General features: G+C 33.7%; 1 protein-coding gene across 9 annotated transcripts in view; it reads right to left on the bottom strand.

The window, feature by feature from the left end:
* The window catches only part of DMD (dystrophin), a 1,145,544-nt gene that overhangs the window by 714,405 nt on the left and 412,727 nt on the right, over positions 1–18,412 (bottom strand). For all 9 annotated transcript variants that reach the window (XM_074858566.1, XM_074858564.1, XM_074858568.1 and 6 more), the window contains 2 exons: positions 11,677–11,838; positions 1,983–2,093 (listed from right to left, as the gene is read on the bottom strand). In XM_074858566.1, coding sequence (XP_074714667.1) covers positions 1,983–2,093; positions 11,677–11,838 — 273 coding nt within the window. The remainder of the gene's footprint in view (positions 1–1,982; positions 2,094–11,676; positions 11,839–18,412) is intronic.

The raw sequence follows: 18,412 nt of genomic DNA, 5'->3' as shown, positions 1-18,412 counted from the left end.
ATTTTTAGAGATTTAACATTTTTTTTATTTTATTACATTAAACAATGCTAAAATATTACTAAGAATTAGTGATGTGGGAAGGGAAGGGAGTCAGATGACTGTCTTTTTGCTCTGACAAGTGTGTTTACCTTAAAAGATAGAAGAAAGCAATAAAGAAACACATATGTCATTTGTCTGCTGTGTAACTTCTTTCCACAAAGAATTTACTATTGAATTTCCCAAAATAGCCCTTCCTCAGACAAGATTTCACTTTCATTTAACAATTCTTAGCCCATAGGACTAACTAGGTCTTTAAATCACTATGGCAGAAATAGATTTTTATTTTGCTAATGGTCCTTTTTCGCTTAAATTTAAAAATCAGAACTTTCAATCTACAGTAATCCAAAAAGCCAGAATAAATTTGGTCACTTAACAGTTGTTTCACAATCTCATTGCAATTACTTATTTTCTGTCTATGTAATTGAACTAATATTAAAATAAATATATGTCAAATTAGAAATATTACTTATTTCTAGTGAAATAAAAAGTGAAAAAAAAAAAGAAATGCGTGCAGTATTTATTTATAAGTGAGAATGCTTTTCAGGAAAAAAGTAAGTGAAGACAAATCTTGTGAAATGTGATTTACCACTAGAGGTACTGCACAATGATGGAAAAAAATTCAAGAGAGTTCACTAACCTAAAATCAAATATAGCCATAAATATTCGGAACAAAGGGTTCAGCTTTTACCTTTTTTTGGTAGTTGATATTTACATTATACATGTAAATTTGTTATTTTGTTCATATTTTATTTTTATATATTTGTCTATTTTATGTGAACAAAACAGATATGCAAAATGACCCCACCAATTTGTCAAAACTCAAACTGATGCATATGGTCATTTGGAAAAGCCTTTTGAAGAAAAAAATATCTGCACAAAGAAGGATTAAGAAAAAAAAAAAAAAAAGAATGGGTAGTGCTCCCTTGCATGCTGTTGAATTTATAAATATTTAGATACAAAGTCATCTGATGCCTGCATTTCACTGATGAAATATGGGCAACATCACAGCTGCCATGGAGACCGTCAGGTGAGTTAGTGCGAAGGAAGACAGCAAAATAAGGAAACATAAATATTCTCAACAAAGAAAAGCTAGTTCTAGAAAAAAGAAGAAACTTTTTATAAAAAATGGAACCTGTTAATTTCAAATTAATGAACTGTTAAAAAGCCATTAATGTTATTCATAATAAAATATAAAACTGAACCTAAGGTACCTAGAAACATTTGACAGAGATGAAGAAAAAGATGGCCTTGTTTACTGTTAATACCATAACAAAATTCTTTTTTTTTCCTAATCAATTACGACAATTTTTTTTGTAGCCTGGGCAATTTTGGCACTAATGCCAAAAACAAAAGCAGCAAAACAGTCAAGAACCCATCATAGATTACTGAGTAAAAATGTGCATTGTACCTAAGTATTAATTAAGTCTTCTTCAATTTCAAACAAGTGTCTCTATGTCTATTAAGCTAGATGAAATAATGCATTAGCTAATATTTTAAATTGATGCACTGTTCAGCACAGATTTGTCTTTCAAATCCAGTTCTACCAAATATTTCCAAATATTTTAACATACTTTTAATTGTAAATATTTTTGAATACCGCAAAAGGCATACCAAAACCCCTCATTGTAGTTTTATTTCTTGCAACCATAGCACGTTCAGAACACCCCTTACGTAGTGTCCCCACGGGCTGGTTACATCAGTGCTGTGTACCCTAGAACTGTTACCAACTAGATAGAAAGGCTGTAATAGAAAAATGAGTAGTAAGAAGATAAGGATGGTATGCTTTATCCATTCTAATTTCCTGGCTAGAAAAGAGAAGCTAAAACACAAGAAATACTTCAATAAGAGCTTCAATAAGAACACTTCATACTATAGAAATAGTACTACTCTTGCTGTTTATGTGCATGAGTGAAGGAAAAATGGAGGAAATGAAATTTGCATACCTGTGCCACATCAATTTGAGAAAGTACTCTTTTGGCTGCATCTTTACCCCGGTTTCGTTTCTTCATTTCTTCCAAACTGATCTCATGGCTTGTTAATTCAGACTGTATTTTCTATTGAAAAACAAAGACAGTAATCAGCAGGGTTTGAAGAAAATGTTTATGTTTTTGTATATTATTTGGAACAGTTGATTTTGAAAAATATTAAACAGAACTACTACACTATATACTGGATCATTAGAGGAAATTATTCAAATAATTACTTTTTCACCTCGCTGTAAATGATTCGGTTTAGTTTCTCTCAATGATAATAAACCTTCTTCTCCTGCTCAGACATATGTAACTCTGACATTGTGACAATAATGACAGAATCTTGCTAAGGAAATTATGTCTAAATTGTAGGCAAAAAACCCCCAGATCTCTTTCTTCTGAAGGAAAACAACTATTTTCATTGGTAAGAAAATTAAAAATCATGGGAAAGAAAAATACAAATAGAAGTTTTTTGCTTCACTATTCTTATTTCTTATTATTTTCATATTACCATTAGGTGAACTGAGAGAAAACTGAATATCCTATATGTATAACAGGAGAGATAATCTTGATCTCACAGAGTTGTGTTATATCTAAAACAGTATACAATTTGTGGCATATTACTGACCAGAATCTATGTTCAGTACCTGTAGATCTGCTAAATCTATAATGACATGTATTTCATTAATACACTAACTTAATCCATTTTCTAACACACATTTCTGGTTATCTCTTTCTGAAAAAACAGTGTGCAATCAAATCATCACAAGAAAAATATCAGCCTTGTTGGTTCACCATAAATCAACCTTACAAGAAACAATTAACTTAAGCAGTGTTGGCTAGTCCAATGTAATGGAAAAGAATTTGCATAAAGTATACTGATACAACATAATTTAGAGTGATTCACATATTTTTACATTTAAATTGTTAGAAAATGAGAAACTGTTATTAGCAGAATTGCTAGACAAGTACTACTGAGAACAATTACCCTATGAAATAAAGACAAGATATGTTCCCACCAGGAAAGTTACTTGAGGCCATTATTTCTCCATGAAAAAGTGATTTTTAGATTTAATCTTTTTTTTTTTTTTTTTTTTCCTATAGCATACAAGCATTTCTCAGACACTCTAAAGACTAGTTATAAGTTTAAATATATGCATTTATTAAATATGAAAGCTGTGTAGCTCAAAAAGACTACAAAGAATTATGCAAATGAAGAAAAGGTTTTTTTTTAATTACAATTTGATCCTTTAAAGTTTGATTATAAGTAAAAATGAATATATAGGTATTTTTAATCCCATTTTCATAGGTTATTAAGCACAAAGCTGTGTACATTGTATGCTGTCTATAGGGGTATTACATGTTTATGAATTGTATAACATTATAAAATCTTGTATATTACAACTCTACATTGAAAGCAGTTTATCGCAAGTTATATTAAAGATGTATTAAAGTAGATTTTAAGAGAAAAAGACTTACAAAAATACAGAAAACTAAGTCGTTACTAAATTTAATTGCAAAAACATATTTATGGGTCTAAACTGTCCAGTACTATTTAGAGAAATATTTTTCTGAAGCAAAGCATTTGTAAAAGTAAAATGACTGACAGAAAGCTCTCACTTTAGATGAAATTTTTAATTTTAAATTATCATATTGTACAATTTCTATTTTTCATATTTTTAGTTCTCCTTGTCAAGGCTATTTACTGAATGGCCAGCAGGATTTGGAGCAAGTAATAGAATTCTTTTAAATATAAGATTTTAGTTTTAAGTAGATATTCCATTAAAAGGACAATGCAATCAAGGGGAGAATGTTTATTTAATAGTTTATTTTGGAGTATTTCTTTTCTCCTTGTCTAAGTTTAAAATTTCCCCTTGAAGTGTACTAGAATTCTAACAGGATTATCTTCCATGTTTGCGCAGCACACGGACCAAACAGTTGGTGGTCACTCAGCATTAGTTAGCTCCTGAAGGCAAATCATTCCTTGATGTCTTGGAAGTCAGAACTGTATATACAAGGAAGAAGCAAGTCTGAATGTTAGAAAAATGTACTATATCACATCCAGTATTTCAACTGTTTGCTTCTGCACCTCATCAATTAACCAATTTTTGGTTGTATTTTCCAGTTTACTTTGTTCAACCTCAGAGTCACTCTGGAAAGCATGTAATTGAACAGTTCTTATCTGAATAGGTCAGAACAGTACAGTACAGATAAGAGTAGTGTTTAAACAATTAGGTATTATGGGATGTTGCATGGAGACTGTCTTACTTTTTTAAGTTGCTCTGCAGGAGAGTGATGAAGCATCACCTACTCTCACATCAAAATGCAGAATTAGAGAGAAGAAACACATTAGAGGAAAGCTTAAAAGAAATGTTAGTAAGGATTATAGCAAAAAAATGTTTTTTGGATTTGCACTGATGCAGGTAGAAAGATTAAACCAGTCCTGAACAGATATAATAGCATTTATAACACCTGCCTATGATGTCCCTTTTCATTCAATTTTGACATGACCATTTTGACTTTTTTGTCCATTTTGACTCATGAATTTATTACATCAACTTCTTCTAAACATCCACAAGAAATCACTAACTTTCTTTTTCCATTTCTATTATTCCAACCTCTGATTTTCTCAGTGGTTCCTGTCTATTTGGTCCTTTAATAAAGAGTAAAAACTGCCTTACTTTAATTTCTAGAACATCACAATGTAATGTAGTGTTTGTAACTAATAAATACTACTGCAAATAAATTATTGTGCCCTACAGATTAAGGATTCTAATTTTACATCACTGGCATTTTTTCAGGAAGTTTATCAATTTGAAAAACTTTTATTTTTTTATATATATATACACATAGAAATGAAAACATAAAAAAATATATATATAACCGAATTATATTAACAAAACCAAAGGCACTGATTGTGCCTATTCTCACAGGGACCATTTCTAGAACAAAAAGATTTCAGCCCCAAGGGCATGCAATACATTATTTCTCTTAATTACTAGTCTTAATTTTAAAAAGATGAACAGTGAAATGCAGAGAGTCTTGCTACATTGACAGCAAAAAGCAGAGAATTAGCAGTGTAGCCAGTTCTTGGAAAAAAAATTTCCTATCTTGAATCAGAGAAAGGAAAGCCAAAAGAACCAACATGACTATTTGTCTCATTTGGAAATTGTCACAAACCTAACTGCACTCTCCTGGTTCAAGAACAGTATTTAGAAAAAAGGTAACAAGGCATATAAATAAATTCTGTAACATTATTTGAAACAGAAAATTGAACTAAAAGGCTTGATTAAATGTCACTTCCCATCAATATCTGCTACCATAATTAGAAAATCAGTCATCATATTTACAAAAAACAAAGAAATGCCGGTCAGCAATATTCAGCAAAATCACAATAATAGAGAGTAATTTTGGGGTAAAAAAAATCAAACCAAAAACCACAACCTTGTGTATATAATTAAAAGGAAGTGATTTATTTATAATCAAAGGATAAAAATACAAAACCATAATATACCTAGAACTAATATTGTGGAATAATGGCTGAAAAGACAAGATTAGATGGAGCGCACATCTAATATGCAAACACAGATTGTAATATGAGTAACATTGAAAGGACTATATTACAAAAGCAGCTGACAGTTCCAGTTGTAGTATCAGCAAGTTGAAAAAAAGTTTGAAAGATATTCTGGAAAATATACGGGTGAAACTGATTCTTTGTGGCCCATCAGGGACCATTTTCCACCCCTGAGCTGGGAGAAACTTCTTGTCTCTATTGTCTGCTTCTTAAGAAGGAAGACGACTCTGTTGGTTCTGTTACTTCAGGAATGGGGCAAGGCCACAGGAGATGTATATTATAGTGCACATTATCCTCCAAGACATCTTAATTTCATGTTGTCAGACCTCATTTTATTGTACCGTATTAGTTGCCAGAAATTCGTAACGCAGGGAGGAATTACTTTGTAGTCAATATTGACTATACCACTGTAATCAGAAAACTGGTAAGTTCTCAAAAGCTGGACAAATCCAGAAGAAGAAAGATACAAGTGATACATATGTCAACACATATGTATCTGATATGAACTCTGATGTCATTTCAACTTTGAATGAGCAACAAATAGGTGAAATATTTCCTATGGGCATGCACTGTAATGAGAGTGGCCAATTTACTAGTCTCAATTTGATTTATAAACTTCCACAAAAATACAATAAACATAATAAATTATAGTTCATTAAATACTGTGGCAGTAAGCGGATTAGGTTAAAATAAAGTTGCTAGAATTAACCACACTTCCTTTTTTTTTTCTTCTGATTTCTGTTTCAAGTCCATAGCAGAAAAATGACTCACTAAATTCCTGTTTACTAATTAAAAACCTGTTTTATAAAACTTGTTCCTGTACAAAGAGTATATTTTCATCCTGTAACAAAAAAACTAGCCAAATCCTCAAGGAGACGCATCTTATTTTCTCCATGGGAAGCTTAATGAAAGAAATGGGAAAGCTTTCCATTCTAAAGCAAAGTTTTATTGAAACACCAGGTGATAAACTAGAGACAGGTAGTTCTTAAAGAGAGGACATGTGGATCTCTTGGGTTATACATAGTAAACATAAAGACGTTTTTATACCTCTCTCTGACCTTGAAGGGTTGGTCCTTTCCTCACAAGATTTCTTTCATGCCTAGGAACTTTCAGCAGCATCCTGAGCTATAGGCAGAATCTATGGTAGGTGGCTGTGGCACTGTCCCCTGCTCTCACAGGCGCTCCTGCAGTGGGAGGCTGCATGCCCCAGCCCAGGGGTAATGTCCTTTCTGTCCCACTGGACTCCCAGCTCACCATATTTTTTTTCTCTCAGATAGAAGGTTTTCCCCCTGGTTTGGAGGACACCAGTAAATAAATATTCTGCTCCCTTCTCATAGATGTTTTTAAAAGGAACATGCTGTGCAAAACACACTATACAAAATAAACTAAGCAGTTGTACTATCCTCTACTACATCCATGTTCATCTGTCCATATTACACATCCTCCAACAAAATACATCAGTCAATACTAGTACTGGGCAACTGAATACTGTTTAATTCTCAAAAACTGAAAATTACATAGTCAGAGTAATAAAACTATCAGCAGTGAGCGCTGGATCTGAAGACAAGGGCAATTACATTACCTTAAGTTTTTTCCACTGTTTGTTCTAGGAAAACATGGTCTAAATTTAGTATAGAACATCACTTTTCTACTATGTATTTCATAAAGTTCTACTGCATAAAAAGGCCTGGACCTGACAGCAACCCTAGGAGTTCTGCAGTGGCACAAGAAGATGATGACAGTATGACATGATTCAGGCAAAATGGTGAACGTCTAGTTGTTCTCTGCTTTTTTGTAAACTAATTCATTATGAACTCAAATTATACTAGAATATCTTTGTAATTAATGAGTCCTTCACATAATATTTACACCAAAATTGCCTAGATATGAATTTGCAGATTTGGCTTTCTTGAATCGCAAAGAACAGCTTGCCAGCTCTTCTTGGTGTATGTGGTTTTCTGATTTCTATTTCTCTAAATGCTATTTAGCTAGCCTAACAGCTCTCAAGAATGGTGCTCAGTTTAACTTAATTTTAGCTTACTTTCATGATTGCTATCAATCCCTAAGGAGTCAGATCTCAGCCTAATGTATGGAGAAAATAAAACATTTAGAGAGCATTCTGGCAAGTTAATCTTTATAAATGGAAAGATCAAGATTCTGGTAGACATGAAAAACATATCTGAAATAATTTCAGAACTGTTAGTGGTTACCTTTGAAAACTTTGAAAGGATAAAGTACCAGAAGATCAGAAAAATGAAGCTGAAGTACCCATCTTTAAATGCACAAAAAGAATATGTGACAGTGATGTCACACATTTGAAAAAATAGAAGACAAGCATATAATACATATAGAAGGTGATGTTATAGCAGGAATGACATCCAGGTAAGTGTCAACAAGAACAGTGTACTTAGTTTTGGACACTACTCTTCAAGAAAGATTAACTGAAGAGTCCAAATGAGAAGAACAAATCATCAGAGAAACGTGACTGACAAGGCAAGACTGAATAAGTTGAACGTGACAAATGCACTTCATGCATTTAAAACAGTTAATGCAGTCTTCAGATGTTATAGAGTGCGAGAACCTGTATAGTACAGAAATCTGAATAGATACTCAAACAATATATAACAAAATGTAAGCTTACACTTCTGAATAATGCTTATCAACCATTCCATCTTTGACCACTGATCTACACATGGCTGAACAAAATAATTCTCACAATTTCTAGCAGAGGAAAAGTAAGTGTAAATACCTTTAACATTAGACATTTTACTAAGTAGACAATTGTGAATTCTTCGTCCCAAAATATTAGTCTGAAGGCAATGAAGCATGGCATTATTCTTGTCAAGTGACACATTGCACAGCTGAACAACCCCACCATTATATCATCACATTAACTTTGGTTTTGAACATAGCACAATGACATTTTATAAACAGATTAATAACCATTTTCACTTAGAAAATAGTGAGGTGTGTAATGTTTATCACTACAGAACTGAAATTATTCAAGGAGTTCATTGAAAAGGCAAAGTATATTGCTTTCGCTTTTCTCAGAAACACAATATTGTTCATTTATTCTCCACATTGCATTTTACATAAGTCTACAGGGAGCACAACAGACAAATGATTTGTCACATGTAGATGAAAAGTGAAATAAGTGTATTTTCTGTCCCATAATATAAACACCCCCTAAAAAGAAGTACAAAGTGGAGATTCTCTCTCCTATCAGAAATTATTTAATAACAAAGGCACAAAAAAAAATCTGAAAAATATTTTGTCATATAAATATAACATTTTCTGTATGGATTTATTTTCTTCCTGTCGGTTAAAAAGTACTTGAAAAAAAGTCAGCAACTGCCAAATTCTTGTGACAATGACTTAATTCCCTATATTTTCTTGGTAAATTTAGAGAAATCAAAGAGAGTTGGAATCATGAGATCAAGCATACAAACGAATAAACTTTCCTTCTGGAATATTGTTTTAGACCTTACCTTATTCCAGCTTTTTTCATCATCACACCTTGAGGAATCTGAACTGACTTATCTGTGCAGTTGCTGTTAGAGTGCTTTGTCTGAATACTGTATCTTGTGCTGAAAATGAGTTGGGTGGCAGTGGCTCTCTAGCATTAAATTCTCAGTGCCACATGGTGGAGTAAGAAGCACACAAAATTTACATTCAAAAAATGATTCAAAGGAGAAGTTGAACAGCACATACTTAACTTCTCTTTTTTTCTGTCAACTTTCTGAATAAACTAAATTGATCATTTTACTTAAAAGGTAAATATAATTTTGTTTTCTCAGAAAAATTTCTGATTAACTGAACCAGAGGTTATTCCTCCTATCAATGCTCTAAAATGGTTTGAATTTTTGAAGCAAACACACAGAGCTCCCAAACCCTCAACAGCTTCCTGATTATAGATTCTCCCATATGCTCTTTTAGAAATGCAACACATACTGCTGAACAGTTTGCTAAATCCCTCAGCATGGATACACTGACCCCTGCCCAGAAACCAACATCACTCACTGAAAGATTCCCATTCCAGCCGTGCAGACACTATTGTAGGGTATCTTATATGAATGAACTGTTTTCAGCTCTACAAAAGAGCTGTGCCAGCAGAAGCTCCACAGGAGATGTGGCCATTCAGTATGTACCTCTTCTGTCACCGATTGGCATGGCCATTCACTAAAGGAATGACTCAGTATATTTATCTGCATAAAATTGACTGTTTATTCCCTTTCCCTCAAAGGGTTTTAAAGAACTTCATGACTGAACTTCAGAAAACTTCAATATTTGCATTAAATCTGTTCAGTTCTTAATTAAGTTTTTTTCATTAGGTCCCACTGGCATCTTAAAATAAAAACATGAAAGGAAAAAACTCAGCAGCCTCTATGCTGGTTTTCCCACAATGGATATAGTATAATCAGGTGAACTTGACAACAGACAATAAAATCTCAAGAACAAAAACAAGTTCTGCAAAAGTACTAAGCTGGTATTTTTCCATGAAATTGTGCTAATTAAGGTTGGCTGAATTTTGTGCTGCTTCAGTTGCTGAAGTTCTGAATTATTTCCTTTTACACAGCCTGTAATCATTGCCATTATTGTACCAGAGGATGCACATAAACCAGATACATCCGTGGGTTATATGAAGCACCACTGAAAATCGCTACAGTGTAAGGGTCCAAATACACCAGAAAAAAAAGCACAGTTTTATAGTAATTTTTTCTTTATATATTAAAGTTATATAATTAGAAGATGAGAAATTAAACTGATACATCTTTAACAAATGGTGATTTGGATCCTATTTCACTAAAAATTGTTTACATTATTCATACTTCAAGGAAGGAGAAAAATAATACAGGAGAGTCAACTGACAGCTAACATAGTTTAGGATTCTAACTGAAACAATAGTTCATCTGAATTTGATCCTATTCTCATACTGACGTAAGTTAGAAGCAAATAAATTATAATCCATTTCAAAATAATACTGAATGCAAATATGAGCCTGTTTTCTAAATATAACTTTTTTAACTCATACACACACATAAAAATATGTGCATGTACCTACAAACACACACACATTAGAAAAGCAACTGAAAGGTACATCTATCTACATTTTATTTCAAAAGATATGGGTACCTTTATTTTTAAAGGAGAGGAAACATGATTTTCAGGGCTACATATATTCAGCTCTGAATATGTTTAAGATCATCTAAGCTACTCCATACAAGACACTAATTTTTTAGAACGATTTCAAACTTCCAGGCATGCCAGAAAAAATACAATTGAATGCCTCTTCTAAAATCATTATAAAGCATTAGTTTTCGATTTCCCTGTAGCCTTTTTTTGTTTGTTTACTTTTGTAATCTGACTTCCTAAAATCAGGTGGAATTTACAGAAAAGTTGCTGTACATAATATTGTAAACTATTAATAATTTTATACCAGAGATATTTGCTTTTATTTAATTTGTATTCTTACCATTTTAATGCTGCAGTAAAGCAGACATTACAGAGAAAGAATAAAAGAGTAAAAATGAAAATTAGATGTATATTTTTATTTCAAAGGCTCAATCTCAATAAACCATTTCTAAAAAATCGGAAAAGCTGTTTCTGTTAAACTTACATGAGCTGTAAAAATTTAAATGTAAGTACATCTATGTACACATCATGAAATAATTAACAATGTTGTATATGTTTCAGTAATTTAGTAACAATCCCTAGGCCAGTTAGTCAACTTTGTAAAAGAGCCATCTAAGAGCAGTGAAGATGATGAGTTTCTTCTTTCTAGGATGGGAACTAGATTTTAAAGAGTCACATGGTTTATCTTTGTCATTTTAAAATTACTGCACAGTCTTCCATGACATGTACAGTTCTTTACATCTTCTGGACAGGTATATAATATAAGTCAGAAGGAAAATATGACTTACTAGAAGATTATCTTGAACTTCTCAAAGTAATCCTACCTAAAATTTACTTGCACTTTCATACTGATCATGTGGCAAATCCCTGCTATTAATATGAGGCTGGGGGACAACCAAACACTCTTCAGTTGATTGAGAAAACCAGTAAGCACATCAGTTCAACCTGTATATAACTTACCTGTGCTTCCTGAGGGACCTGCGCTGCATCAACTCTGTCTGCAATGTAGGCTGTTAGCTGTTTGTCAATAACAGCAAGGGACTCTTGGATTAAGCGGAGGGTTTTGTCAGTCTCCTGGGCAGATTGAATACTCTGTTCAAGACTCTTTTGTCTTCTCACAGCCTAAAAACAATGACAATGTGATCAATATTTACAGTAATAATGCATATAATAAATTTTTTCCCACAATTTTTGTTTTTTCAAAAACTGCAGGCTAAGAATCAAAAATAGTACTCCTGAGTTATGCTCATTCACCATTTTGTATGATAAGTTGCGTATCTTTTTTCCAGCCATTCAGTTCTTTTTAGTAAGAAACAAACAAAACCCCAGATTGCATGGCCAAGTTCTAAAAAACATAGGACCCTGAAAAACCAATGCATGCATTGAAGATTTCTATACAGAGTGAAAGTTGGAAAAGCTGCATAAGAAAACCATCCTGACAGTGCTGTCTTTAATTCTGAGGCATAGTGGTCCTCCTGATCTTATTATATAATTCAAGAGGTTTTGTTTACTGAGAACAGGGTTACTGTCATCACAATCCCATCCGAGACAATCTACTTCAGTAAGTGAGAGGGATAAAGACTCTCTTGAGAAGGAGCTCTCTTATATGAAGTATAAATAGCTGGCTGGAACAGAGGCAATGCCTACTCTGGAAAAAAGTAGAGAGGGATCCTTGTCTTGTCTTTGGACTTGCCCAACCTATTATCATCCTAACCATAGTCTCTTTTAGCCTAGGAAGCTGACTCTTGCTTCTACTCCACCAGCAGTGCCACAGTGGATTGCCTACCATCACCTTTTACACAATCCTTTTTTTGAGAAGGATGCTTTCCTTTTAAAGGAGCTCACCTTATGGTTTACCAAATCACAGAAATAAATTGTCCTTCCAAGCTGTCCTTAAAACACATGCATATTTAAACACTTAACATAAATGGGTTACCTTTAACTATTACTTGTTAACAGTTTAATATGTTTCTTCCATCTGTCATTGTGTCCACCTGCAGACTCATATCTTACTTCGGCTACAGCTTCTGACTACCAGACTTTCTGATTTATACACAGCACATAATAATTATCAACAATCTTAAATGCAATAGAGTTTCTTGCTGTACAAACCCAGTCATACTGCTGACCACAGAATACAGTGACTAACTTTCTTTGGCATGAAGCAAAGGAGAAGGCAGAAAGCAAGCACTCTTTAAATAACATTGTTAGGTGTCCTGCCATTTTTCAAGTCAAATCACACTTTTTCTCTGTGGTGAGCCTGCTACACTTTAATTTGATTTCATACCTATTACAAAACTCTTGTCTTGAACAAAACCAACTCTCAGCAATTCAGTGAGAATGTTTGATATATCTGTACTTTCTTCACGGAGCTCAGATTCTTATAGAGCTTTACATTTAACAAATGAAAAAGATTATTACTTGTGAGCATTCTTGCTAGCTTTTGACTTAGATAAAGGAGAGGGATCCAACAAGTGTTTACTATATTTGTGTTTGTAAGCTGCTTCGTGCTATTTCAAAACAGCTGATCAGATAATCTTGTATCACTGCCAGTTCCAGGAGCCTTCTGTGGAACTGAGCAGCTTTACATATCAGACCCACGCTGTCAGAGTTAATGGAAGGACCTGAGCCACTAAGGTATTATTACCCTACCAAATGAACCATTAAAACAGTGTAACTTCACAGTACAGTATTAAGGCTTGCTACCTAAATGACTTTCACCTTCATCTGATTTGAGATTTTGTATTACAATGTTCTCACCCTGTTCAAAGCGGCAGGATTAAAACCCACAGCTTCCATTTATCGTGGTAGTCCTTACTACTAATTTGTAAACCTGGCTAAGATACAGTCACTCTTTACCTTTTCATTTGCATCACTGTAATTGAACGACACATATCAGAAACAGGGTAAGCACCTTTCTATAGCCCAGGGGTAAGGACATCCTCCTGGAAGCATGGACAAAAATCACTCTGCCTTTACTGATCTCTTTGAATAACTGGTAGGACTAACCTACATGCATAGTCCATTCATACTGAAGGCTGCAGTGTCCTGATGTTCAGAAAAGCTCACCATTTAAAAGAAGACACTGAGAAAGTTCCATTATTATTAGTCATTAAGTGCCTGCACCTTCTGAAGAATTCAGTATACTGGATCAAATTTGGTGCTAAGTCCTTCCGAAAAACTATTTTTATAGCAATAGTTAAAGCTTTGAACCTTTGTTAAATGCTGACCCATGCTAACTACTATTTGCAGCTAGGCACTTGCTTAAGTATAGATAAATTTGCTGCCAGCCTCAGGAGCAGCCTGCATGCTTGCAAAGAAGTCATTATCACTGCATGGAAACTCACAAAAAGTCTTAAAATTATATGACAAATATGTGGTGATTGAAAAATTGTCATCTCTGTGCTATCAGCAGAAACTATGTATATCAAAATCCTATTTTAGAATACAACTGGAAAAAATATTCCCAAACTTCCCAAGGTGAAACTACATCTTTTCCAAAAACCATGAACAGTTTAGGTGAATGAATGGATGATATCAGACAAAGATGAGAATGCAGTGGTACAAGAGAGGAATTATTTTGACAGTGGGAACAGAACCACAGAGCTGAATGGTGGGAAATGGCACCTTCACAGTTGCGATGATTTTCTCAGATCTAAATCGGTGCTGCTTTAATTTTTTTGTCTGTAAAGCTTACTGGGAACAGACCCCGTCCTGCATGCTCACCTAAAGTGAGGCCTCTATCTTGACCCTGTTCAATTCACACAGCAAACGTAACAAAAAAGTATTCACAATAATCTTATAAAAGGTACAATACACTCATGTAATAAGATATTTCTCCAGTACACAACAGCTGACTCAAAAACCTAATCCTGTTCACTAAGTAGGTCCCTGACACTATCACTGGCATTGCAGAATCCTTACCAATTCAATCAGTAGGAATGCCACAATATGGAGGACTCTTCTTCCTCTTTTTTAGTAGAAAAGAGAGCTACTGATGGAGGTAAGCATTAGAGGGCATTACAAAAAGGGGCAGACATACTACACATTTACATCTATGAACCCAAGTTTCAAATTTGTCCTTAAATCTCATATGCCTGTGCATGTGAAAATCTACATATGCATATTTTTAAAAGACATGTGAAAGCTGAAATGATATAAATCTATAATATAAAAATATTTTAATTTATGATGTTCTGTTTCGGGGGTGGTTGTTTTGGTTTTTGGCTTGTTATTTTTCTCTGAATGATTACGGTTTTTCTATTCCTCTGTGGAAGAAATAGATGGTTTAACATCACAGTGTATAAATGGGTCTGAGGACATAACAGGAAGCTCTAGCTCTGCTATGAGATCACAGTTAATAAAGCTGAAAGCTTTGGTCTCTGAAGAGAAGTGTCTGACAGTTAATTGCTAAATAGGAAATCTCAGGAAAACAACTAACTGTTTAATTATTTCTGAGCCAGTGAAATGTTGACAGCTGTCAAGGAAAATAAAAGCAAACAAAAAAAATCTGCTGTTAGGCACTCTCAGAATGAAAGAAAAAAGAAAAAATATTTACGGACTGAATTTTTAATTAAAGTCTCTACAGGTTTTTATAGATTTTTGTTGTTATTTTTTTATGATTAAGCATAACATTTAATTTTTATGATATGGGGTATTGCATACATCTATTTACAATCAACAAAGATCAATAGTAAATGCAGGAAATGGTAACATTGCATATTATCCACATAAAATGCCATATTAAGGGAAAGGCTTCACTGAGAGGTGATCAAATATCAGGAAAGCTGGAGGTGCTCAAACAGTTGCTTATGATTATCACTCATTCTTTGAAGTTGAACATTATAAAGCTATATTTATAGATATTGCCACTTCTGCCTTAAATAATACGTTTCATGTATTTAATGACATTAGTCACACATGCAGTTACTGAGACCTTGGTTAGAATTTTATGGTTAAAACCAAGTAGAGTTTTGTTGTTGAGGCAGTACTCAGTAGTTGTGCTGTGGGAGAAAAATAGAACAAAACCTTTTGAAAATAATAGTACTTTTACTATTACTGTATTTATTTAAAATGTAGAAGCAAATTCATTAACTTACAAGTTACAGCTCATGGAAAGGGAGGTCTGTTAAGAAAGGCAGAAATATGTTATCTCTTTTTTTGGCTCAGTTATACCCTCTAATTATTGAGAAATGTTACCATAGGATAAAGTTAAAAAGTTAGAAAACTTTAAAATTCCTTCTTGTTTAAATGACTTTAAAATTTCACCTAATTCTTGGTGTTACAATGGTTGTGTCTGAGGTATATTTCAACATCTCTGTATGTTTTGCATCAAACCGTTAATGTGTTAATCTCTGCTTTTTGTTTGGAATCAGAGTAGATTAGTGTTTAGATTTAAACTAGAAACACCTTTTCTAACATTCAAAGCATTCATTTTGGGCACAGGAATTTTTAATACCCTCCAAGGTAGAACTAATTCTACTGCAAATTTTAGTAATATTTCACAGTGTGTTTTTAAAGTAAGTGGCTACAAATATTTGACCTTTCAGCCAAAAAGTGATATTCATCTTTGATCAACTGTATTCCAAAACTGCAAACTATACCAAGGAGGACTTTTTTATCTCTTTAGGTTTTCACTGCAGACAGATTGTGCCTCAGAACTTGTAAAAGCAGCCCTCTGAGCAGCCTTCAAAGCAATCACATGGAGATGGGAAATGAAGAATTCTTTCTCCTCTTAAGAGTAGAACAAAACAGAAAAATTGTGTCAAATGATGAATGTGTGCTCTTTGAAAGAAACAAAGGGTAATCCCGAGGGGAGTCCTAAAGGAAATTAAGAGACGGTCCCTAAGAATAAAAATTGAATCCAGTGTAAGGCCCATCTGAACAATAATGTTTTGTGCAGTTTTTTTGCAAGCATAGTCTCAAGAATAGGTAGCTGACATTTTTTAAGTTTTCTGGAAAGGATGTAAATCACATTCAACATTACAGGGGATGATAGCCACTTGCAATATTAGCTTGAAGTTCTTCAGGCAACAGTGTTTTTTAGATCCAATATATAGAGTTGTAAGTGAATCTGTCCTTGAAAAGTAAAGATAGGGTATATGTTGTTTATCGATCAGCCCCACATGTTCAAAAGCAAACTAAACACACTCAGTCTTTGTTAACTAAAGTAGATAAGGTATACAAACATAAAGCCATTATCTGCCTTTAAAAATGAATCTCTATCTCAGTAGCAATGCTGTACTGTCTTGCAGCATCATTCATATGGCAGTGGTTTGGTTGCTCTATTAGTAGTGAATAAATATTTCACGTAACAGTTTCTGCCCACATGAGCTTATTGCCTTGGTAATTACCTGCACAATTATTCAAACAAAAATAAATACTTAACCACATTAGGATAGTCTATTAGTCTGTCTGAAGTAGAAGTGACCTTGAACACAAGCTAAGTAGTGTTATGTGCCTGCAATGTATTTTTATGCAAGGAGAGTGCATGCTGTTTGGATTTCAACAGGGCTACGCAAACAGCACAGAAAATTCAGTGTCAGGAATCTATGAAAACAAGTGTGTGAGACTTCAGTGGAAAAATTAATAAAGCATTTTGTTATAGAAAACATATAGTAAAGAAGAGGTGTGACTGAGTCACTTGCAATTGAAATAGTTTCTATACAGCTCTTACATTCATATACCGATCTCACCACTAGTATTTGACTACTAAATATAAGATCAAGCTTTCAAAGTCAGGGGGCTTCCTGTGCCCTGCTTTTTGTCTGTATTATAATTAAATCGGAAAACAGTGAATACATTTCCCATATATTTTGCCTATATGCTCATATAAATTCTCTCCAGAAGTTCACACAACATCTTCATGTTGTACTTTCCACATTTAACCCCTGCAGCTGGCATCAGTTTTGATTTAATGCCTATTATTGTGAAGAATGAATAGTATTCATCCATCACACAGCAAGAGTATTTGGAAGTACTGTTTTCACATACTGGAATCCCTCTGTATATTCCCAGTTCTCTCCTCCAAGTCATGAAAAAAACATCAGATACCAAGAAGAAGAATTCCAGAGAATATATCTGTTGTCAAACAGAAGTTAGATGTAAAAGAAAAAAAAAAAGAGCAGGTATACAGAAAGTTATGTTCAGTTTTCTGTTATGACACTGTCTAGCAATATGGGACTATGTGAATGCCTGCACTGCACCAGAACTACCACCAGGCAGTTAATAGAGGGAACCAGGCTCTTCTCCCCATTCTTCAAGTTTATGCTCAGAACAGCTGAGGACCCTTCCTTAATTTTTATTGCAGTGTTTTTACTTCCACTGTTTTCAAGAACAAGTAAATTTCAAGCACCATGAAAGAAGCAAAAATGTTATCATTGTCATTCGAGATTGTTATCATTCTAACACAGCTGCTTTCCAAAAATCTTTACTTGTGCATCATTTGTATTATTGAAACTCAGTAACTTCTGACCATCTTTGTAGCTCATCTTTGAACTTGTTCTGGTTCCAATCATAAAGAGTGTCTCTGTGTCCTTTGCTAGGTCTTTCCCTAATAATTCCTTTCCATTCTTTACCAATTACTAAGCTGACATCTTCCTGATATTTCTCTTCATAACTCCAAAATCTTCCTTCTGAACAGTAACAGTCAGCTCAAAAGTTACAATTTCATATATGAAGTCAGAAATCCTCCATG

The sequence above is a fragment of the Strix uralensis genome, chromosome 2, assembly GCF_047716275.1.
Source record: "Strix uralensis isolate ZFMK-TIS-50842 chromosome 2, bStrUra1, whole genome shotgun sequence".
Classification (NCBI taxonomy): domain Eukaryota; kingdom Metazoa; phylum Chordata; class Aves; order Strigiformes; family Strigidae; genus Strix; species Strix uralensis.
The sequence above is the reverse complement of the archived record's forward strand: the minus strand, read 5'-3'. Positions and strand labels throughout refer to the sequence as shown.